The sequence below is a fragment of the Lissotriton vulgaris genome, chromosome 8 (assembly GCF_964263255.1).
Source record: "Lissotriton vulgaris chromosome 8, aLisVul1.2, whole genome shotgun sequence".
NCBI classification, from domain to species: Eukaryota; Metazoa; Chordata; class Amphibia; order Caudata; family Salamandridae; genus Lissotriton; species Lissotriton vulgaris.
Genome location: NC_141696.1, coordinates 1,262,810,092 through 1,262,833,693, shown reverse-complemented (window position 1 = coordinate 1,262,833,693; position 23,602 = coordinate 1,262,810,092). Strand labels below are relative to the sequence as shown.

At 46.6% G+C, this 23,602-nt stretch overlaps 1 protein-coding gene across 1 annotated transcript in view; it reads right to left on the bottom strand.

Moving 5' to 3' along the window:
* Window positions 1-23,602, bottom strand: part of ATP8A2 (ATPase phospholipid transporting 8A2) — a 2,134,099-nt gene that overhangs the window by 1,756,519 nt on the left and 353,978 nt on the right. Inside the window, exon 2 of the mRNA XM_086935178.1 lies at window positions 20,853-21,000. Within this exon, the coding sequence (XP_086791304.1) occupies window positions 20,853-21,000 (148 nt within the window). The remainder of the gene's footprint in view (window positions 1-20,852; window positions 21,001-23,602) is intronic.

Below are 23,602 nucleotides of genomic sequence, written 5' to 3'. Positions count from 1 at the left end.
GGGGGAGGCCGAACTAACCCTCTTTGTCCTCTCTCAACAGCTCCGGCGGCAGCAGACCAGCAAAGAATTACCCACCCACCCATCCCTGCAAAAAGGAAGAGAATGGCGGGGTCCCAGGCAAGAAAAGGGTGTGGACTTCCTTTTCGGTATGGACTGGCTGCCCATGGAAAGTAAGGGCAAGCAGTCATTGTGGGGCTCTGGGCTGGCGGGAGAGGGGGGACTGACCTGCTGGTTGTCCTGACCACTCCTGTCCTACCCAAGATGCCGGGGTGTATGTTTATAAACATTGGAGGGGGTATACACCGGTATGGTTGTCACAAGTAGTGGCAGATTATTTACCTGCGGCTCTGTTGACCGGAGGGCGGTTAACTTAAGGAGAGCAGGCTATCATAGTTGTGGCCTGCGGCACAGCCCGAAGGACAAGCAAAAGGCCCCTTGGAGAGCGGGGCGTAAATATAATGGCAATGTATAACTTTGAGATTATTTTAATGTTGTGGTGTTGATAAGCAAGTATTTTAAAGATTTACCTTAATCAAGATGAATGAAGGATTAATGACACTGCTTGAAGTTTTAATAAAAGACTACGAGGTGAACGACAACAACCTGCTTCATGTCTTATGGGGGGGGAGGGCGACTCGCACCTGGTAGGCACACTATAATTCACCTACCACCCGGGTTGAAATCCTCTGCTTTAGCTGAATGAAAATTGACATAAGAAGAAAATATGTGTAGATTAAAACACCTCTCTGTGACGCTTTGGACACTGGCAGCACACATGGTCAGGGTAGACAGCTTGAATCGAGATGCCTTCAACAAGACATACCTTGTAGTATTTTAATAGCGGCTGTCTTACAAGTTGGTGAATTTCCGAAAGCGGAGACCTCCACAACTTTCCCCTAAGGCTCCCCTTCCTAGCGATTTTCCTGCATAGACATGCTGACACTGTTAAGGAAGAAAACAGGAGTTATTCCTAGTCATACCTTACTAGTCAGAGTTGATTAAATTAAATACATTAAATGGCTAGGTGACGTGACTATGGCGACCCGAGCAGTTGAACACAAGCACGAGCGAGTAGGCAGCACTGGCAGCACTCAAACAGTAGGTGTCTGTGTGGCGCGGTGTGCTCTGACGTGACATGGACCAGTCACACTTGCGCCTGCAGAGTAGAAATGGCCACTCACTGTCTGCATGGCTTCATAAGCCATGACAGTGATTGGAGCAGCTTGGTTACACAGTGCCCACGATCAATGCCCAAAGCTCAGGACTGCGAGCCAAACTAGACGCCCCTCCAGCAGCGCCAGGATAACATGATTGGCTTGAGCAGGGGATACTCGCCGCTCATTAGGAGACCGGGGGCTATGGCATGAAACCCTTGGTCTCCTAATGTGCAGCTTAGATAGATGTTCGGGCTGATCAGTAAAATGATCAGCCCAAAACCGAACATGCGCACTCTCAAGTTGCTGCTGCGCTACACCTCCACCACCACTGACCCTTGCAGCATGTTGTTGTGACTGGTGCCTGCTGCCAGTGCGTGTCCGGGTGCCCCAACCCCTTCAGAGCCAGCCATTAACGTTTGAAGCCTGACTGCCTCGGGCATGGGCGTGGCCTAGTGACCCGCCGGCCGGATTAAATATTCGAATTTGAGAGGCAGTGGCCCTGGAGTAAGTTGAATTAACTTAAATTGTTTAAGTTTGTTTAGTCACACAGCGGCGCCAATTGTGTAGTGGGGTAACGCCCCAGCACCCTAATGGACGCACCGCCGCTGGTATTTGATTCTTTCATTGTGGACTTTGACTTTTTTGCGATCACTTTCCTAGATCAGGGCCAAGTTCCTAAAAGAAAACAGAGAGGAAACTACATGTGCAAGTCCTCGAATAGCTTCTCGCGAGGAAAATGTTCAAATTGGCTCTCCATAGTGCTCAATCCATTCTGGGGAAGTAGAAAGGTAGGAGCGAAATGTAAATAAATGATGCCAGCTAAATAGGGAAGATTACCGAACTTTGTGTTAACTAGAAATTTCGTATTAGACACTTTTGCATCATTTTTACCTGTGAGAAACTGGCTCGCACAGAAAAATGTCAAACTGCATTTGCTGCTTGTAACAGTCTCCTGTCAGTATCTTGCGCAACTTTTTAAATGGTATAAACTTTCATGGAAACAGATACTGAAAAATTCCACTTCACACAAATTGTACAAAATGTATATCAAACTTCACAAAATGTGGGGGCGTGGCTTACCAGGCCAGCATGGCAAAGTGAGCTGAGCGCGCTCTGTCCAGGCTCACCTTAATCCTTCACATATCCTGCCTCTTCGGTGTTCTACTGGGCTGCTCTGCTATCATCGACCGCTGAGGACTATCCCCCAAGCCTGTTTTTGGAGCTTCCAGGGATTTATAAGCAGAGGTGAGGCGATCGGCAGCGGCCTATGTGCGACACACCCTTATCCTGAGCCGCATAGTCGGTTGGATCTCCTGCTGTTTTGCCTGGCCGCCGCTGTGGTCACAGAGGGATTGCGCCCTGCCCAGGCGGCTGTATGAACCTCGGCTGAGGCATGCAGTGCGGGTCCCGCCCTGCAGCATTGGTGGTCCCTTGGTCCCCAGCGCGGGTGCGGATATCGGAGGAGGGCTAATCGGGTTGCAATGCTGAGTAGTGTAGGCATCTGGAGTGCGGGACATGGCCGGCTGGCTGCCATCTTGGTGACGTAGCTTCACCCCAGCGGCAGCTTGAGCGGTCCATGGCGGAGAGGAGGCCTCCCGGGACCTCCGGAGTATTTCCTCACCAGGCGCTCAGCATGTGAGTACAGCTGCGCTGCCTTTGAGGGTGGCCTGTGCCTTTTGCTCCATCGTCTCCCCCCCCCCCTCCTCTGAGTGTTTGAGCCTACTGGGTGTCCGGCGATCTTAACGGACAGCAAGGGGGGGATCCGGTGTGAGCGGCATCAGGAGGGGGAAGACCCTGAGGGGAGGCCTACCGGCGTGTTTACGAGGCTGGAGTGGTCCACTGTGCTCCCCTTCTCAGCCCCCACGGACTAATCAGTTATTTCAGTCGGCTGCCGGCCGGACAGCACGAGGAGTTGAGTGGGGGGTGATTTTTCTGATATTGGTACGGCCAGTGAGGAGTGTTGAGGACATCGGCTGTCGAGTAGGGTCACAGTGGGGAGCGCCGCCGGGGTCAGCGCCCCTGAGTCCCAGTTGGGGTCCCGGTGTTCCCTCTCTCTCACCCCCTTCTGCGCCCCCCCAGTTTGTGATTTCTTCGGGGGTGATACTACCAGTGGTGCGGCGTTCGTGTTGGGCTGCAGGGTGGGAACCCAGTTGTGGGGGTGCCTTTGGGGGGCTCCGCTGGGTGTGCAAGGCAAAAGGCAGTTAGGAGGGCGACCTGCCTCCATCTCGACGCCATTGGGAGTGGGACCCCGACCTCCATCGGTACAGCTGCGTATTCACCTCCTGGAGGTTTTCTGGCCAGTGTCGGTGGCAGTAACTGGGCCGCTATAACCAGAGATAAGGCCAGCAGCGGCTCAACTAAACAGAGCATTGTGGACAAATTCACTGGCCAGGGGGCTGGGCGGCGCAGCTCGGGTGGTCGCAAAATGCTGTACCTGACAACTCGGTCCTCATGTCCGCCATTACTCAATCCAGAGATGCCCTGGAAGCAAAGATTGGGACGGTCGGCTCGGACGTAATACTCCTCATGCCAGGACCTGAGAAATGCAGTAGCCCGCATTACAGAGACAAGAATCTCGGGCGTGGAGGATGTGGTCGCCACGCTGCAACAGAAGGTATCGTCACTTGAGACAACGGGGCCTGGCATTGAGAGTGGAAGATGTGGAGGGGAGGGCGCGAGGTATCAACCTGCGCTTTGTTGGTTTTCTGGAGGACCGCGAAAAGGGGAATATTGTGAGATTTCTTACGGACTGGCTTGAGGGCTGGCTCCCTCCTAGGGAACTATCTACTTGCTTTGTGGTGGAGCGTGCACATAGGGCATTGATGCAGAAGCCCCCTCCCCCCCGGGGTGCCCGTCCGCAGCTGGTCATCGCCAAGCTCCTCAATTACCACGACAGGGACATCCTCCTGAAACAGGCCCGGGCTAAGGAACAGCTGCTATTCAACAACTCACTCATCTTCATCTTTACGGATTATACTAAGCTAGTGCAGCAGCGGCGGCAGTCGTTCCTAGCCACCAAGGCCCGCCTCTGTGAATTCAAGCTCCCTTATGCTTTACTGTATCCGGTCAGGCTGCGTGTGGTACATCGGTCCCGCACCCACTTCTTTGACACACCGGAGGAGGTGTTACACTGGACAATCAAAACTGTACGACTGCATCCTCACTCTGCTCTGGGAAGAGAATCAACACCTCTTCAGTTGGGCCTGCTCAGAATCAGCACGGGCCAAGGGCAAGAGGTGGAAGACGCTCCAAGTTCAGGCCTCGCTCACAGTCTGCAGCTGACACGGCCCGGGAGGTGTCCGTTTCTCTGCCACTTGTTTCAGCGGACTGACACCAGCATGACCATGCAGCTTTCCGAATTTGAACATTCTTCATAGACTGAAGCGGCGTGTATGATGGCCAGTCTCTCCGTGGGGCTCCACAGATAAAGAGAAGGTCACTAGACAATGGGCAGTGACTTGGGGATCCATTGGCGGATGAGGGGTGGGACCTCCTGTTGGGGTCAGCCTACTCTGCCTGCCGCAACAAGTACTTCATTGTTTTGGAGGTACAGGGTGGGGGGAAGAGTTGTTGGGTTGTGTTTTTGGGGGGTGTTTGCGAGGTTGCTGCACTGTCTACCTGTGTTCTGGGCTTAGTTGCTTTTGGCGGAAGAGTCTTGATGCTGCCATTGTGCTGTATAGGACCTACATGGAAAAGGAATGTCTGCTGGCACACGGGAGGCCCCTGGTCTTATTAGAGTCCATAGCTGGAATGTTAGAGGGGCACTCGACAAGATCAAGCGGGGGGCTATTCTGAAGTCGGCCAAGCGCACCCGCGCAGATGTATTATTGTTGCAGGAGACCCATCTCATGGGGACTAAGGCACTATGCTTCCAGCACTTCGGATTTACACAGGCCTTTCATTCCGGGTTTGTGAGGTGTTCCAGAGGGGTTGCTACTTTAAAACACCATAGAGTTGCATACACACATGTTAAGACTTGAGGGGATATTCAAGGCAGGTCCTTGTTTGTGCAGGGCACGGTAGGGGATGAGATATTGGTACTGGGGAGCATCACCTGTGGGCTGGCCGATATAATTATGACCCTGTGGTCGGTGATACCAGAGGGCCTTGAGGTTGTGGGAGGGGATTGGAATGCTGTGATGGATGTGACCTGAGACAGATGGAGGTCGGGGGGGTCTATCTGAGGCCCCCCAATCCTACTAAACTATATTCATGAGTGACGAGTCTCGAATGGGTCAACATCTGGCGCAGGATGCATGGTAGTACACAGGGTTATACGTATCTTTTGGCAGTCCATGGTTCCTTCTCCCGCCTAGATTATCTGTTTATTCCATGTGTCTTAGACAGCAGAGTAGTGGTGGCGGACATTCTCCAGTGGGGACTTTCCGACCACTCTCCAGTGGCACTTAATATACAAGCCGGGGGGCCTGTGGGCCATTCCGATGGCCTTTATCAGTGTGGAACCTTCAGAAGGAGGATTACAGGGAACGAATGGAAGATGCCCTTGATTAATAACTGGCCATTAACTTGGGTTCAGTCTCGGGGGCTGGTACTCTTTGGGAGGCCTTGTAGCCCACCATTCGTGGGTAGACATCTTCTTTTGAGCTACGTCCCAAAGACTGCGTAGAAAGACCCTGGTTTGCGCAGAAGCTACTATTCTTGAGTTGGAGGCGCATGGCCGGGAAAAGGGTGTGCGGCTGGCTCGACATCAATTACTGCTAGCTCAGCAGGAATATTCTCATATTCTTTTAGATGAGGCACGCCAGGCTTGTCTCAGTACTTGTAGTAGTATTTATCAATGGGGCGACAAATCTGGTAAAATGCTGAATCGTTGGTGTCAGGGCTCGCTTCGCCCCTAGGCTCTCCCGGGTGTCGTGGGATTAGATGGGCTACCTGTGTCGGGTGGGTTGGCTATTTCACGTAGTTTTGCAGAGTATTATGCTCTGTTATATGTCTCTACAGAATGCCTCCCAGCGGAAGTCATTGATCATTTCTTGGACGATCTCCTGCCAATAGCATTCTCAGATGAAATTAGAGAAGAATTGGATGGACCGCTTACTGAAGAGGAACTGGGGGCGGCCCTGGGAGATCCTAATTCTGGCAAGGCCCCGGGCCCAAATGGCTCTCCATGCAAATGTTTAAAAAAAATATTTTCTGCACCTTGGGCCTCACTGCCGCAGGGTGGTGGAGGAGGCCAGGGACTGGAGGTGTCGGCCAAGTGACTGGAGACAAGCGGAGATAGTAGTCTTTCATAATCCCGGTAGACCTCCAGAACACCACGCTTCGTGTCGCCCTATTTCTCTCCTAAACATGGAGGCCAAGATATTAGCTAAGGCACTGGCGAACTGCCTCCGCCCCCACATAGCCTTGCTGGTACATCCGGACCAAGCTGGGTTCATGCCCCATCGTGCAACCTGCCATAATAATAGGTGGGGGCATGTGGCGGTTGCGAAGATCCAGGGACTGGGAGAACAGGCTGCACTTCTGCTGGCGGATATGGATAGGGCGTTCGATTCCTTGAGTTGGGTCTATTTATTTGCGCTCCTGCGGTGCCAGAATTTCGGACTGCGTTTTCTGGCCTATCTCACCCTGCTATATACTGACTTGACGGCCTTGGTGAGAGTGGCGGGCTTCATTTGTACTGCATTTTCCATTGGGGCGGGGCACCAGGCAGGGGTGTCCGCCAGCCCCATATCTTTTTGCTCTAGCAATGGAACCCTTGGCTGCTTGGGTGCAGATGGATGCTCAGGTGTCTGGTTTCAAATGGGCGCACTGACTGTCCGATCGCATCGCCCTTTACGCTAACGATGTTTTGTTTTTTCTTACCAACCTGGAACAAACAGGCCCTCGGTTGTTGCGTATCAAGCAGATCTTTGGGGAAACGTCGGGTCTACATATATGAACCCTCGGAAGTCCATCCAGTGGGTGTTGGGAGGTCGGGGCGAGCTCGGTTCCTGGGCATCATCGGTACAGGTGGTACAGGGGGGCATGAAATATTTTGGGGTAGATTTGTCTGATTCTCCCACCACGGCTTGGAAGCAAAATCTTGCACCTGTATGGGAGCGGATGTATGAGGATATTAAGACCTGGTCCCACATGCCCTTGTCCATCCATGGCTGGTCAGCCATTTTTAAGATGGTGTCGCTCTAGAGACTACTGTATCAATTACAAAATCATCCCAATCCGATTCCCCCACGGTGGTTCAGGCAGGCGAATTCTGTTCCTTTGGGATGGTGTGGAGATGAGGGTGGCGCTCCGGACGTGCTTCCTATCTACGTATTGCGGGGGGCTGGTAACCTCCGATATTTGGTCTTATTATGTTGTATTGCACCAACTTGTCTTAAACGAGTGGTGGTATGGAGACAGGGCAGACCCGGCATATGCAGTGGAGCAGCGCTGCATGGGTGACCAGTCCCTACACACTATTCTGTACTCTGCTCCGTTGAGGCATCTCCTTCCCTCTGTCACACAGATTGTTTTTCAGCGTTCTCGGCAGGCATTGCGAAGAATGCGCTGGTGAAATAGATTGACACAGGAGACCTCATTATGGTATAACGGCGGCTTTCCGCAATCGTGGAGTCTCTCCGGGTTTCGCGATTGGGACAACATTGGTTTATCTACTCTGGGGGACGTTATGCGCGGCACAATTTTGAAATCCTTTCAAGAAATTCAGACGGCGTTCCAGATGCCAAAATCTCAGTTCTTTAAATATTTTTGCAATTTTTGAATTCTATTTCTCCCAGCTTGGAGGGTCTGGACTCACTGCCGGAGTTTAGCCCAGTAGAAGTTAAGGTATTTAGGGGGGGACCTCCTGGACCATAAGATCTCCAAAATCTATCAGTCCCTGGTTACGCACTGTTCCCGCCTCTTTGCAGCGTCTGAGGGAGGCCTGGGAGGGTGATGTGGGTCAGATGGAAGAAGAGGACTGGACAGAATGTGGTGAGCCTGCGGCTTATTCAATTTAAATTCCTCCATTGGGTTAATTTTACGAGGATTAGGCTCTGGGGGGGCGGGCTTAGTGGCTTCCCCGGTGTGTCTCCGCTGCAGGCATTAAGAGGAGACCCTGTTACACACTATATGGCACTGCAGAGCGCTACCACGATTCTGGAGGTGGGTTCTGGCCTGTCTCTCTGAAGTTTTGGGGTGGGAGCTCTCTCATTCACCGAAGCTTGTTCTCCTTCATCCGATGGAAGGGATCGGGGGCAACATCTATAACCAACATTCCATGCTCCTAGACTTTACCTTAGCGGAGAGAGATACAGCCAGACCCTGGAAAGCAGTGGTTGCCCCCTCGGAATCGATTTGGAAAAAAGGTCTGGACTTTTGTATGGGCCTAGAGATCCCCATTTTTTAATCTAGAGGGTGCCCTTGAAAGCACTATAAGATCTGGAGGCGCTGGGTGGATTATCGAGGCCTGGAGCTGGAGCCGCCACGGGGGGAACGAAGCTGAGACCCAGAGTAACCATGGCCTCTCCGGCTCCTTGCGCTTCTTTATGTGTGGCTTGCAATTTCTCAGCAGAAAATGGTGTTGTGAATGCTGAGCTCTTGTGCAGATCAATGGCAGTTTGGGTCAGTGGTATGCAGTTCCAGAAGAAGGAGACAGTGCGCTCGGGGTGAGGAGGAAGGAGAGATAGTTGGATGTTTGCAGGGATTGATTTTATTTGTATTGCATTTCATATTCTCCTGTCCTTACATATGTAAAATGGTCAAAGTCAACTTCTGTATCTTTTATGTGGCAGCTGTCTCTGGGACTCAGAGGTCTGCGTCATATGTGCTATTTTGACAAATAAAATCTTTTTTTTTTTTTTTAAACTTCGAAAAATGTTATGGAAAAATGTGCAATTTTGCACATGCCTACAGACGATGGAGATTGAGATTTTTCACAGCAGAAGTGCTGGGTCAGGGGTACCCAAATGCTAAGATGAGAGGGCCGTAGAGGAGTGAGGTGAAGTAAAAAATGACTCGGACTACTCTTCCCATCAGAAGCAGGAAAGAGGGACTAAGGCATGGGAGCACGGCTAGGGATTTTCACCAGGAGCATTAGGCTTGGTCTGAGCAAGTCAGCAGAGTAAGGCAGAAAGTGTCAGGGGAGTTCAAGCAGGGCCGGACTAGGAACCCAAAGCAGGCCTGGCAACTGTTGTCCGACCAGCCCCAATATGGTGCATATCAAGTGAAGGAAGCGAGCGAGCCCGACCTCTATATGGACGTTCGGTTCTCCTCCCAAGATAGTTTGGGAAAAAATGGTGCATTCTACAACACATTTTTCATTATATATTCAATTGTATTCGTTTTTAAAGCATAGTAAATGATGACCTTACAGTTCACCAGGATGTGCCGATCTTTATTGGGGCTCTTCAGTGACTCCCTCACTATCACCCTCCAACAGTGCCTCTTATACCTCCATAGCCCCTCTCGCAAATGTATTTTGTTTGTTTTATATCACCTTCCGTGCCAGTGTAGGGTGTTGGAGCATTTTACATCTCGCACACATGCAGAGACAATGAATCATACGTGTGTAAGTCTGTGTATAGGAAATGTTACATAAGATAAAGGGGACTATAAAGTGTAGGATAAACACGTCATCCATACTGGTAGGCATGTTTAAAGAGCCATTGGTCTGTGGAAGCGCAAACTCAGGATTCGGGATGTAATGCACTGCTCAGGGTTGACTTTACTAGTAAGAATGTATTTCTTCAACTCAAAGAAAACCTTTTTAGCAAAATTAGGAATGGAGTTGGGGGGGGCAGTCAGCTCTGGGCAGCACCTTTTTTTTGGGGGGGGTGCAGCATTTCAGCCCTTCATTTCAATTGCACGCCCCCCCCCCCCACTCTCTTACCTGCACCGGCTGTCACTCGGAGGCAAACTCAGGGACCACCCTAGGCAGCAGAAGCTCTAGCTACGCCACTGAATATTAGGATAATGAAAGACTGGGAAAAGAGCATACATTTCTAACCTAGATTACAAATGTGATTTATAAACGGCACAGTAACAAGAGGATCTCTGTGACAAAACTCAGTAACTCACTGAACTATGTATATAAAATACTGTTCTGTGATCTGCATAGTACATGCTCTTTGCAGAAGGCACATTAACCCTCTGCACTACCTTAGATGAGTTAAAACTGCCACTAGACAAAACTCTGATCTCTCTCCAGCAGGTACATTATTCACAAGAATTATCTTGCCACTTTTATTGTTGCCTGAAAACTGTTGGATATACAAGGAAGTCTACAGTGCTTTTAAAACTGCTGCACCACTACAAAACCGGCCCCAAGTAACAAAAGCAGCCCCTCAAACCTTCCAGCCTCCTGGGGAAACACCCAAAGCCTAGTATGGCCAGTCTGGCCTTGAGCTGAAGGATCGGAAGGAGTGCACCAGTGTAACCAGGATGAGGCGAACACCCACACAAGACCACAGAAGGGTAACAGAGACAACAGTTGTCAATGTGAGACTCATTACCGTGGGTAACCATGGGTCAGAGAATGAACTCTTCCTAAAAGAACACAACGATAGAGAAAGTCTCAAAAAGGCAACTAAAGGTAAATGACAATCAACTGGGAAATAATCAACGAATGTGGTCCTATGCCACATTAGTTGACTACACTAGGTGCAGGAGAGTTAGAGACTATTGGATTTCAAATACGACACCTATGTACTCTTCCACCAGAGTAAGCTCCATATTTGGCACTATTACAGTGCTTCTGGAGGACGTGCATGAATGCATAAAACACTGGGGACTACCAGGTGAAAAACTCCACACTTGGGCTTCTCTGACTGGGGTGCAGGTAAGAAGAAGGTTGGGCCTGGAATTCAATACAAAGAGGGAACAGAAACAAAGTAACTAAAAATAGGAGTAACCCTGCATAGGATTCAACCTTCCAATAACCTTGGCTTATAACATATTCTTGTAAAACTGAGGTCTTATAGGGTGGAATTAGAATGGCAATGTGACAGGAGATGGTCAATCAAAGGTAATAAAACAGGTACATGCAGACAGCAAGATACAGAGACCAGGCCTGCAGGGTACTGTGGCAATAGCCACTCTGAGGGAACTACGCGTTGGCAAACTGGGATGAGCAGCAAGGATAGCAATAAATGCATTGTCTGGTAACCTCTAGTGACTCCGGAGTACAATCGAAACAACTGTAAGAACTGGGTGGTCTTCTCAAAAAGAGTATTGCTGTAGGTAAGGTTGTGGGCTTCATCTCAACATTCTCCCCTCTAAGTTTAAGAATAGATAAAACTGAGAGAATATGTTTTTTATCTAAATAACATTAAAGTACACAGTAGTTTAAAAGTAGATTTGAACTAAATGCAGCATACAATTTGAAGATTAACTCAATGGACTATTTATTTAACTTTTTTTTAATTCGTTCTGTGCTTTTTCCCCCTCTTTAAAATGCAAATGGCAACCTCTCTTCTTACTTTGAAACCATATACCAGAGGTCTTCAAACTTTTTTGCTCAGAGGCCCCCCTATGCGAAATGTTTTGAGGTCGGCCCCCCTCCAAAATGTATTGCAAAGATTGGGGGAGCAGGAGGGGCATGGATGCGCACAGGGGGGCAGGGCTTATGAGATGATTTCAGAAGAACTTTTTCTATAGCTTTTAAACCGCACTAGCTATGAGATTTATAAAACAGCAAGTGCATCAAACAAAAACATGTATTATCCCAAACATACTTATTCCCATAATTGGGGTGTGATGAGCCCCTCACACTCTTGGACCCCAATGCAACTACACCTGCTGCAATAATAACTGCAGTCCTAAGTAGCAGGCTATCTCCTCTGCATCTTTTACCGCTTCCTCACCATGACGGACCATCACCTCGGTCCTAATGCTAGAAAGGAAAATAAGGCGGCAGGCCCTTTTTTTAAAGGTACAAAGCCATAATTGTGATTCATCAGGCCCCTTAAACCCCTGGGCCCCAGTCCTGCTTCATCGGCTTCCTTAATGATAACCAGCAGTGGCCACTTACACACCTGGCAGCCTTTCCAGCTTCACTAGTCAATGGCCCTTTGAAAAAAAAAAAAGAGAGTCCACTTATATTGTCCCCTTCTTTGGAGTATCTCTCTGAAGAAGCTGTCTCTAGTCATTTGTAAACATAAAAATGAGTACCCATACAGTGCTCCCTATTCTGGGCCTTCTCTTTGACAATACCTATGAATCTCAATCCTTTCCTCTGTCTCCTAGACCATTACTGATTAAAGTGAGTCCCCAGGGGTTGAAAAGATTAGTGTTCTGCATCTGAATGCAACCATGCTGGCCTTCTACCTGCCACCCCATGGACTCAGATTTAACACAAAAACTGCTCCTGAATGGTTAATGCGGACTGTGAGGAGCCTCTGCCTTGAAGTGAAAGGTGGGGTGGTAGTGCAGAATGTTAAAGAAGAAACCACCGTTAATTGATTAAGTCCCTCAAAGTCAGGACCACTGGACTTATGGGTTTTTGCAGCAGCAGCGTTTTCCACATAATTATGAGTTTGCTACATAATCCATACTCTGCAGATTCCAACAATAAAACTTGATTCTAGCTCAAATGGAACAAAAGTTACTTAAAACGTGGCAAAGTGTTCAGGAGCAGTGGAAGGACCTTTGCAAAGATTGACCGGTAATCGTGTAGTTGCTTATTGCTGTATTTGGGTGTTAAACTTGAACTCATGAGGTGAAATATTTCCCTTGACAGTGTTGCCACGAGTTAAAATGACAAAATAATGAAGTAATGCTAACCACTTAATGTGCTGCATTGTTCCGCATAATTTACCTGTTCCTGCTGCATAATTTAGTGAAACCTGTAGCATATTGTGGTCCTCTCCTGATGAGTTATTGCAGCAGCTCTGCTCAAAAATTCATGATTGCAAAGATTTGAATTTCACACATTACTAAACCCACCAATTCTCTCACCCCACTCCCCTTGCTACCTTACTCTCAGCAGGAAACAAGCAGAAGTTGCCCTGGTGTGCACCCAATGTCAGTTGCAATGAAAGACACTGGAGAGTGTGGTAAAACCAAGTATAATTCACACTTGCTTAGATTGCATTCAGATGTTGCGCACAGTGAAAGGCCTAGTGTTATTGACAGTTGTAGAAGAGCACCCAGAAAAGGTAGTATTTAATTTTACAGAACACTGAATATAATATTGCTATGTTTTGGTCATAAATGGAAAAAAAGGACGAAAAGATTTGACATAGTATAGACATGGATGATACAAGCAGCAAGAACATGGAAGCCTTGGCGTTTGAAGAAAGAAGAAAGCCTGTAAATATGTGATATTAGTTTTCTACCAGAAAATTAGTATGGTGGATTCAGTTCAATTTATTCAAGTCAATGATTTTCCTGGTTAGTTTAATCACACTCCAATTATTCCACGGGTCAAATGTTTTCTGTCACGAATGGAAAACCTCTGGCACACGTTTCATTATTTTTGCCTATAATCAGAAAGTAATATTTCTTTCATTATGAAGAGCCCAAACAATGCTCACAAATGAGGACAATGGGCTCCCAAGTGAAGCGCAATGGCTAGAATATTGTTCTTATGGAGTAACAATCTTCCAGACTGTCGCCAAATAACCATAGACACATTTGTTGAAAGTAAAACACTGCTTTTTGGTAGTTTTCAAAATGTGTTATTCACATACAACCACTGACTGTGGGCCTGCTCGTGCCCTCCAGTGCTGGCCCTCTGGAGTGAGACAAGACATGCAGACGAGGCCTCACGGTGGCCCTGGGACTCGACCTCACCGCGCAGCAAAACTCGCAGAGCCTTCAAGACAATCGCTGAAGACGTGCACTGGCAAGGCAGCTTGGACTTGCTGGTTAGTGCTCCTCTCACAACATGCAGAGGATAAATCTTCTCTAAACAGCTGCACCACATTAAGGAGGACCTTTAAAGACTATTCGGCACTAAATAGCTGGTTTGGGGAGCACCCACTGAACAGACTTCGCCTCTGTGGCACCTTGTAATCTCAGACCCCTTTTAACTGCTACTACATAGAGTCAATGGAAAACATAGAACACAGCGAGCGAACATTCCACCTTTTAGAGAGCGTGTTAACATGTAGCAATACAAAAATAGCCTACACTGCTACAGCTTGGAGGCTAGATCGGGCTTTTTTTTTTTTTTTTTGCAAATTCTTTGACCCTGCCAGCACACTCCCTGACCCCCACCCCCACGCCACTGATCACAGTTCACACTTTTTGTCTCAGAGTAAATGAAGACAGCCTGGAAATGCAGCAAATTAACATCGCCGCACTTCCAGGCCATCTTCATTTACATGTACTTTCAGAGGCATTTGCGCCCCCCTGGGAACCCATCGGCGCCCCCCCAGGGGGGCGCGCCCGACAGTTTGAAGACCTCTGCCAAATACTATTTGAATCAAAGAGCAATGCAATAGGTCTCACTTTTGTTAAGGTTAGAGCTATTGCCATTGAAAATAACAATGTTTACACTTTTGTTTTTTTATTTGCAGTGGAGTTATTATATTTGCAAAGCACTATTGCCAATGGTACAAAAGTAAAAAACATTGTCGTTTTCAACGACAACAGCTCTAACTCAAAAAAATGTGAGACCCATTACATTGGAAATGCAATTGGTCTCGCATTTGTTGGAGTTATTGACATTATCAATGGCAATGTTTTTTACCAAGCCATATTGTAGGGTGCAGTACCATATGTGGCCAAAGGATGGGACCTCCTTTGGCCACATATGGTACTGCACCTGCAAAGATTGATTTATTACCATTATAAACCGGTCCTCGGAAGCTTGTTTCCGGTCCAGGGAAGACATGGCTTGGCAGTTCAGGCTGGACTGTTCCCATGAGGCACAGGGTCAGACTGATTTGCATATAGCCTTGTCTGAACTGGGGTGGCAGAGTGGGCTAAAGAATGGTGATGGATTAAACCCAGATCTTTTGACTGGTGCGAGTGTTTGATTGATTCAGATGCTCCGTCCATCACCACCCCCTTTTGTACCGAATATTTTTTGCCTAGCCATGTTGCAGGGTGCAGTACTATATGTGGCCAAAAGAGGTCCTATAAGACCTCTTTTGGCCACATATGGAAACGCACCCTGCAGAAAATATTTAAACCCACCCTACCCATAATGCATTCCATGCAAGACAGTAACACGAGTACATCCAAACAGCTATGTCCATATATACAATTAGTAGCTTTGAAATGTGACAAAAGAATTATGATATTTATTCCGGATTAGGTTGTACTCTGCGTGGCGCTGATTAAGGTAAATTTATAGAAGGTCTCATATAAATGTCAGATGTGCTAATGAATAAACTAATCACTGCCATCCTTGTTTAGGACCAAGAGTGTGTCCTGCCTGAAGACCTTTAAGAAAATAGTGCTCTGACGCTGTCATTAAAACTGTAACACCACATGTAACCGGGGATGTCCTCATGGGAGGTTACAAGAAGAGACAAGGTGGTACTACGGAGGCACTACTAAGCTGATTGACCAATGAAAATCCACCATTTACAAAGGAAAGAGATAGGAGCCAATTAAAAAGATGGAGGGAAAGTGGGTGGAACTTTATGCCCATATCTTGAATACAGCAGGCCTCGAAGAGACAGCATAAGCGTTGCCTAGACAAGACCTAAAAATGTGTTTCATATTCAAAGAATTAATACCGACCAACTTCAACTACAACAAATGCAATTTGTTTTTGAGCATGCTAAAATGAGGAACTTTTACATCATTCGTCATGGTTCATGGAAAGTCCAAGCTTTTTTCTTAGTAGTCGGCAGTGCGGCTCTTCCCAATGCGCAAAGGGGCCACAAACCCTCCCCTTAAACCCAAAAAAGAAGAGTGTCTTCCAAACACTTTCTTTTCAGGTCAGGCAGCCATGACTTAAGACAAATGCTAAATGTGCAGGCTCTTGACTGCCTGAGCGGAATTTTCCGGGTTTAAGATGTCCCCGCTCCGGAGGGCGCGACATCTTCAGCCTGGCAAGGCACCTCGAGGCCCTCCCCCCCTTGTGACGAGGGGGAGCATCACTGATTTCCTCAAACCTGCCCACTACAGTGGTAAGCCCTGAATTGGCCAGGGCCGAGCGAGTGTCAATCACGGACATCTCGTCACAGAGTGCGGTAGGGTCAGCAATATTTACTGACTCTAGCCCACTCTGTGATGAGTAGGGAGCATTGCCTCCCCTCATTGGCTATGGGGAGGCAGCTGGCCCAAGCCATAAGGGAGCTTAAAAGCAGAGCTGCACAGGAAAGAGTGATTTTTTTTTGTTTATGTTTGGTGCATACATGAATATATGGGAGTGAGTGTTGTGAATGGATAGGAGTATGGGCGGGCGTGTGAATGCATGTGTGCGAATCAATGTTTATGGGTGCATTTGTATGCCGTCCACCCCCCTCCCTGCTATAAGCACTGGCCGCCACTGGTAGTCAGGGGTACATAAACCACTAAGCAAGCATCAAAAAATAGAACATTTGTAAAATCCAAGCTTAACAGTGGTGTTCCTTCAGATGCCGCAGAGTAAATGCCATAGTTCTTCTCCGTCCTCCAGGGCATCACTTCAATAACACGGAGCACTGATTTATTGTACTCTACCCTCAAGTGGCCACGGCTTGCAGACTTAAGCATGGAACTCGTCAGGAGCTGTAACAATTTGTAAGACCTGAGTTTATCACTCTGTCGAGAATATCATAAGAATACCCTTTTCAAACCACTGCAGTCTCAAAAAAGTTGTTTCGAGAGATGAAATATCAGAGCATAAAAGAACCTCCATCAGAAGCTGAAATAAATGCCAGGATTGGTACTGGATAAGACGCCTTTCTTTCATTTAAAAAAGCACACACTACAATACATGGAGTATGATGAAGGTTTATTAACTACTATCGGCCACCAAGTTCTGCTCCAAAGGAGGGACCAAAGAGCAAGCTTGGTTGTTCATCATACTCCAATTCAGGGCCCCTCAAACCCAAGGGTATTGACTCGACTTGACTTACAACCATCCTAGTAATGCTGACAATTGAGTTAGCCCAGTTACAACTCTTTCACCTTGACTAAGAACGCGCCCACCTGAACCCCAAGATTAGATAATCAGCACCTCCACCCCCCAACTGTCCTCTTAACCAACCATATTCCTGCCCCTTCCTCCTGCCAGGACCCCTCCACTGGGACCCACTTCAACTGCCAATTCAGGCCAGCACCTCCTCACGACCGTGGCTCCAACCCGCATTAAAGAAATCATCACTTGAGACTCAAAGCCAAAATGTCACATAAGAACATAATTTGTGTTAACATGACAATACCCCTTCATGGACAGGTAACTGCCACATGCTCTGTTGTATATCTATACCTGACTTTGCACTGTATTAAGATGCTGTTTTTTTTTTTGCTTTCCTGTCCGACATAACAGTGTTACTGCCACCCAACATTTACAAACATGGTGCTACATCCAGAGCCACTGGAATTATACGGTGTTGTGACTGCAGTGTTATCAGCATAAGTCTGGGTTTACCGCAATTGTCACATATTGCTCCTTCAGCTGTATAAATTGCAGATTTTAACAAAGATACTTTTGTTTCTAGCTCATCCAGACAAAAAAAAGGTTACTAAAAGTGTCATAAGTGGTGATACAAAGTTGTAGATCCTTTGGCCAAGGTTAACTTGTCACCTTTAGTTACTGATTGCTGTGTTCTGGTGTTTCAATTGGCACTAGTGGAGTACGTTTGCCCAGTCAAACAGCAAAAATAATACTTCTATAGAATAAGCCGCATTTTGCTGCATATGTTGCCTTTTCCTGCTGCGTTATTTAGTCAACCCTACAGAATAATCAGGTTCTCTGTGCTAGAAGAGTTCCAGGTGCCTTGGGTATATATAAACCAATCCACTCCCTAAATAGGTTAGTTACAGAAGGAAACAAAAGTCTGCTGTACATCACTGATAAATGTAACTTTCTACAAGTACAGAAACACATGAATTGTTTTCTACAGGATAAATGAAGTTTCAAAAACATTGTTATTATCAACAGAGTGACACCCAGAGGCAGCAAAACAATGTATACTACAAAGAACACAGAGCTTTAAACAACGTCATACTAAAATATGGTAACCAGAATATTGTGAAGGTAAGTATTTATAGGTAAGTGTAGATGTACTATACTTAACTCCACATCTGTGGTATATCTTGCCAGTACAAACCTGTGGAGGTACTAATAGCAAATATATGCACACGTATCTTCGTGATTAGTATGGCAGCTGATATTCTAATCGTCATATTTGTATAGGACAATATTTTTGTCCCCAGTGTTCCGACGTACAACTACTTACAGTACTTAAGTGTTCACACAATCAGTTTCTAACAACTTTCAAGCAACATCTGGATAAGGCCTGTTTAACTTGATACAGTGTAACTGCTAGAAAATACAAACTAAATGATGTTGTCTTAACATAGCTCAATGGTGACAAAGAAAACATCAAAGCTAATTTTAGTTGCAGAGGTGAGAGGGCCAACAAATTAACATGGAAACCAAGCCAGAGCCAAGTCAAGTGCCTGGCTTGGCTCCATGTACCCATGCACGAGCCATACCATGAAAATATTTGGAAGGTAAATCTGGAAGGTAAATCATGCAATATATACTGTGTACAAATATAATACAGTCTCTTCAAAATGCAAAAAAGTTTATTTCTTTAACACACTGAAGCGTTTCGTCTTATTACATCCAAATATATCACTGCATTGAGATGTATTAGTTAAAAACAATAGTTTTTAAACATTAACTTGGAAACATTCCTACTCTTCCGTCCTCCAAATCAGTTGTAATGTGTATCCTATATGTGGCTTAGATAAGATTTATTGATTAAGCAGCAGTATGGTCTATTAAGTCAATAACAAGAGGGTTTTGTAGAGTGCACATCCTGAACTCATGTATTTGAGGGTGCCGTCACATGTGATAATGAAGAAAAAGAAGGACTGGTGAAATAAAATATTTGCCTAGGATCACACAATTTGGTCAATCATGGAAGTCGTGATTACTCCCAGTTTTCTGGCTTTATATTGTGCAATTCAGCCACTAGATGGTTATCTCTTCCACTCTCCTGTATAAAATCAAAGGTTAGTGCTTTGTCTTTAACGCATGATGTTGGAGTGTGAATGTCAGGAAACAGACAAATGAAAGCTCAGCTTGTTTTGAGTTCAGAGAGACCAAAAGCACCTCAAACTAAGCCAGACCCAAGCGCGAGCTATCAGTGTCCCACCCCCATTTTTTTTAGTTGAACCTATCGCTGATGCACTCATGTGTGTATCCCTGGTGCTGCATCTCGGTACCAGCTCCACTATCAGTCTAAGCCAAAGGTTTATTATTTTCTAATCGAATAAGTCTGGCAGGTATGTGGGCTGATTTTAAAACGAGTGTACAGAAGAAATTTGTTTCTGAAGTGATATTCATTATAAATTTATTGTGTGCCATTTCAGTCTCCTTATATTAACATTAGTGAAGCGGATAGCACCTAAGTGACTTTAAACTGCCAACACGTGTACTGCCTACTTTTGAGAAATGCCTGCTTCTCCAGATTCTTTGCTAATGTGACAAATAAAGAGGACCCGGGTCATTTGTTAATCATTACATTTTCTGCATCATAGGTTTTGAAAATTGGGAATACTCTATTTCCATGGCAGATATTTTCATTTTTATTATGAAAAGTTATATTGTATTAGCAGTTTTGTTGGCAGTTCTAGGCTGTGGTTGAAACCAGGTGTGGTGGCTATCCCTTCCCCGGCATCAGCTTTTGAAACCGTCTTAAAAGTTCCCACGCCCAACAAAGTTTTTTTAACTATTTATTCTTGATTTTGACTTTCAAAAGTAAGAGGTACAGCAATAGAACAGTGAAAAAACAAGATACATTACGCGGTTGCCACAAGTTCCTACACGTTATAATCTCAAATGTTTACAGCCACTGACATGCCTTCATCTATTAGCTCTTTGGTATATGAGGCCATTTAGGGAGAGTTTTGATGCTCTTCTGAGTCGGACTGGCCATTCGGTCACTTTGGCATTTTCCCAGTACATTGCACTCCAGGGCTACTTCAGCGCAGGAAAGTCTGACATGACCCCACAGCGCCCCATTGTCCCATTTTAATGGTGGTCTCCTGCGGTGTGCGTTTCGTTTAAGCATTTTTCCAAGACCGAAAGTTGATGTCTTTCCAAGCGTGCCCATAAATAAAGTTGTATAAAGGACACAGAGAACGGACGAGACAAACGCCTCTCCGTCTGCATACTAAGAAGCATTACATGCGTGCTGCTGAGATCAGTCCCGTTTTGGTATGACTGCATGGCGTATATGGATTTACCTTGTCACAAAAAGTAAACATACCTTCACGTGCCCAGCGCCCACGAGGGACCTAGTAAGTGGGAATGTCAATGTTGCAGAGACCACTTCAGAGCCAAGGGGCAACAAAAGGTAAGACAAAGTTTGGAAGCCCGGGGTGTATCAATGTGTGCATATTATTATTTTTTTCAATCTAATGCATGCTATTTTTCAGTCTTACAAAGCATTCTGGTCAATGCAGTTCAGTGGGGCGATCAGATTGTCCCGCTTTGTGTCTCGGGCGCCTCGTGTGAACTTTCTGCAGCTGTGTAGTGATGTGTGGTGAGCAGCCAGCCCGCAACGCACGGGCAGCATGCTGGCCGTGGATGCGGGAGCGCGTCCCCTGCCCTGCCCCTTGGAACCTTACCTGACTCGGTTGTCTCTGAACTTGCTGCTCTGGGGCGGGCTGAGCTGGATGAGCCGGGCTGTCCCGTCCAGAGCGGGGCCCGCGGAGGAGGTAACCCCAGACATCTCATCATCCGCCTTCTTGTAGCCGCTGGAGGTGCACACTGGTCCTGCAGGAGAGAGGGATGGAGAGGACCAGGTCAATCAGCGGCAGGTGCAGCAGCAAAGCAGAGCACCAGGGGGCGGAGACGCAAACAAAACAAACAGGGCGGGGGGAAAGGTGCTCGCACTGGAGGCGGGGGCGGCGCAGCGGCTGGGGAAGGGATATAAGGAGGGCTGCGCGAGGCTCCCCGCCTCTCTGTGCGCGAAGCGCTGGAGGGCGAGCGCGCGCTCCTCCTCCTCAGCCGGCGGCCCCGCCGCTGCGTCGCGCGCTCCTTTCGCGAGCTTCCAGAGCGCGCCCTTCCCCTCCCATCCGACCCCCACCACGCGCAACCGCGCGTCATAGACTGGGAGGGGCCCTGGGCCTGTCACAGGCTGCCCAGGTTACACAAAGATACACAGTCCCACATGCGCGCGCGCACATACATGTGTGGAAACCTCCTCCCACACGTCTTATGGAACATGACTGGCGGAGGGCAGCCCATCTATCAAGCCTGCAATCAATATTCTAGAACGCATGCATAATTACAGAAGGAACGGATAACACATAATTGTTTCTTGGTAACAGGGCTGGGTCTAGCAACGAAGGCATTCACCGGTAAACACAGATGAGCAACGTATGCCTCCAGATACAGAGACCCAAGGACAGCTCATGAATAATACATGCATAGATGGGAAGTGAGAGGGCGAGGCCCATCCACGCCAAAGCATCAGGAGGCAGCAGCAAGAAATGCGCAGGACTGCCAGTATTGGGCGGTTGTGAAAATAGCTGTTTATCATTGCTTATAAATAGCACACTCCCAGTGCTGCGAGTTGTAAAGCTGGCGCCAGTTTATCTTTGCACGCTGTCCTACTATTCAGACGATGCCTGCTTATACTAGCGAAAAAAATGATTGTCAAAGTATTCCCTAATTCCTCTTTAAAAGACCACTCATTCTTATGGTACAAAGACCTCTATAAAGTCATGTGTCCTGACTCATGAGGAGAGGTAAGCCACCCAATAAAATGGAGAGCTGAGCAGGGGCGAAACATTTATCTTGTAAATGACACAATGAGCATTGCGTAAAATATGAAAAAGATGTTCAACTTAAAAAAATGTGTTTCTTAAACTTTTGTAAGTGTTGAATTTACTGTATCACATTTCATCATTATAGTGAGCGATGGTTACTGAAGCCAAGTTTTAGCAGGCTGGGTGGCTGGTCGGATGCCTCTATGGTCTAATGCCTCCACTCTAGGGTATTGTGTTTGAGCTCAAAGTCAGAGGTTCAAACCTCACTCAGCCTTTCATCTTTCTGAGGTTGATAGGATGAGTACCGTTGAGTTGTGTGGTATTCCATGACCTGATGTGTATTGGATTTACTACAAGTTGGTTAGCAATAAATATCATTTTCAGTGCCCAGCTAACCGTTTGTGCTTTACATATACACATTCATCCTGATTTTGATGTCGGTCAGGACGGGTTCCCAAGGCAAGCGCGGAGATACCCCTTCGGGGGTCGATTCAGGCGCTATATAAGAAACATAATAATAATAATAATAATAATAAAGCCTGAGTCCTGCGGTCGGAGGCTTTCTGACAGACATCTTCGGTTTCACTTTCAACAGCTGCATTACAATTCCGGTAGTCAAAAGTGAAACCGGCAGGTCATTCTGGCTGGTTCCCGTCGACCAGTCGTAGCCCTAACGTAATCCCTACGGATGGCAATCCTGCTCTCGAGATTACGATGTTGGTTTCTGGCAGGCTTTCCATGTCGGGGTTTCAGACATGGAAAGCCTGTAGGAAAGCAACTTTGAGGGCGCCTAGCAATTCCCCCTTCTCCCTGCAGCCTCCAGTTTTGGGCCGCTGGGCATGGTGCCCCACTGTTAATCTCTGCACTATGTGGTGGGCACCTTGAGGTGGCTGCCACGCCATGCAGGGATTAACAGAAACACCCATTTCTGTATGGGAGATTGTGCTGCCACCAGTTTACGGCTGCAGCACAAGCTCCCATGGTACAGAGCAGGAATATCGTCGCAAAAATATCGCCTAACATAAATATCGCTGCAAAAATATCTACAGGAAGAAATATCGATGACAAAAATATCGTCTGACCAAAATATCGACAGACAGGTAAGTAATATCGTTAACATTAATATAGTTGTAATAAATATCGTTTACAAAAACATAGTTTACAATAATATCGTTTTTTAAATAATTATAAGTAATGTAGTGTTTTTAATGATTATTTTTAGTCAAAGTAGTATTTTTAGTAGTATATTATTATTTAATAATGTATTTTCAGTTGAATTTAGTATTAATAGTTCCGTAGCGGGTTGTGGGTTTATAGGGGAGTAGGGTGGGAAGTAATTTAAATATAATGAAATAATACATTAATTAATGTTTTAAATGAATATAAATAGTGTAATAAATAATAGTTAATTAATTTCAATTAGTTAATTGAATCATAATTATGTAATTAATTATGTTAATTTTTAAATTATTTTTAGGTGTGTGTACAGGATTTTTTTAGTGAAAATGTTTTTGGGTAAAGGGGTATTTTTAGGGTTCAGGGTCAGTTTTCAGTTTTTGGGTAAAGGGGTATTTTTAGGGTTCAGGGTCAGTTTTCAGTTTTTG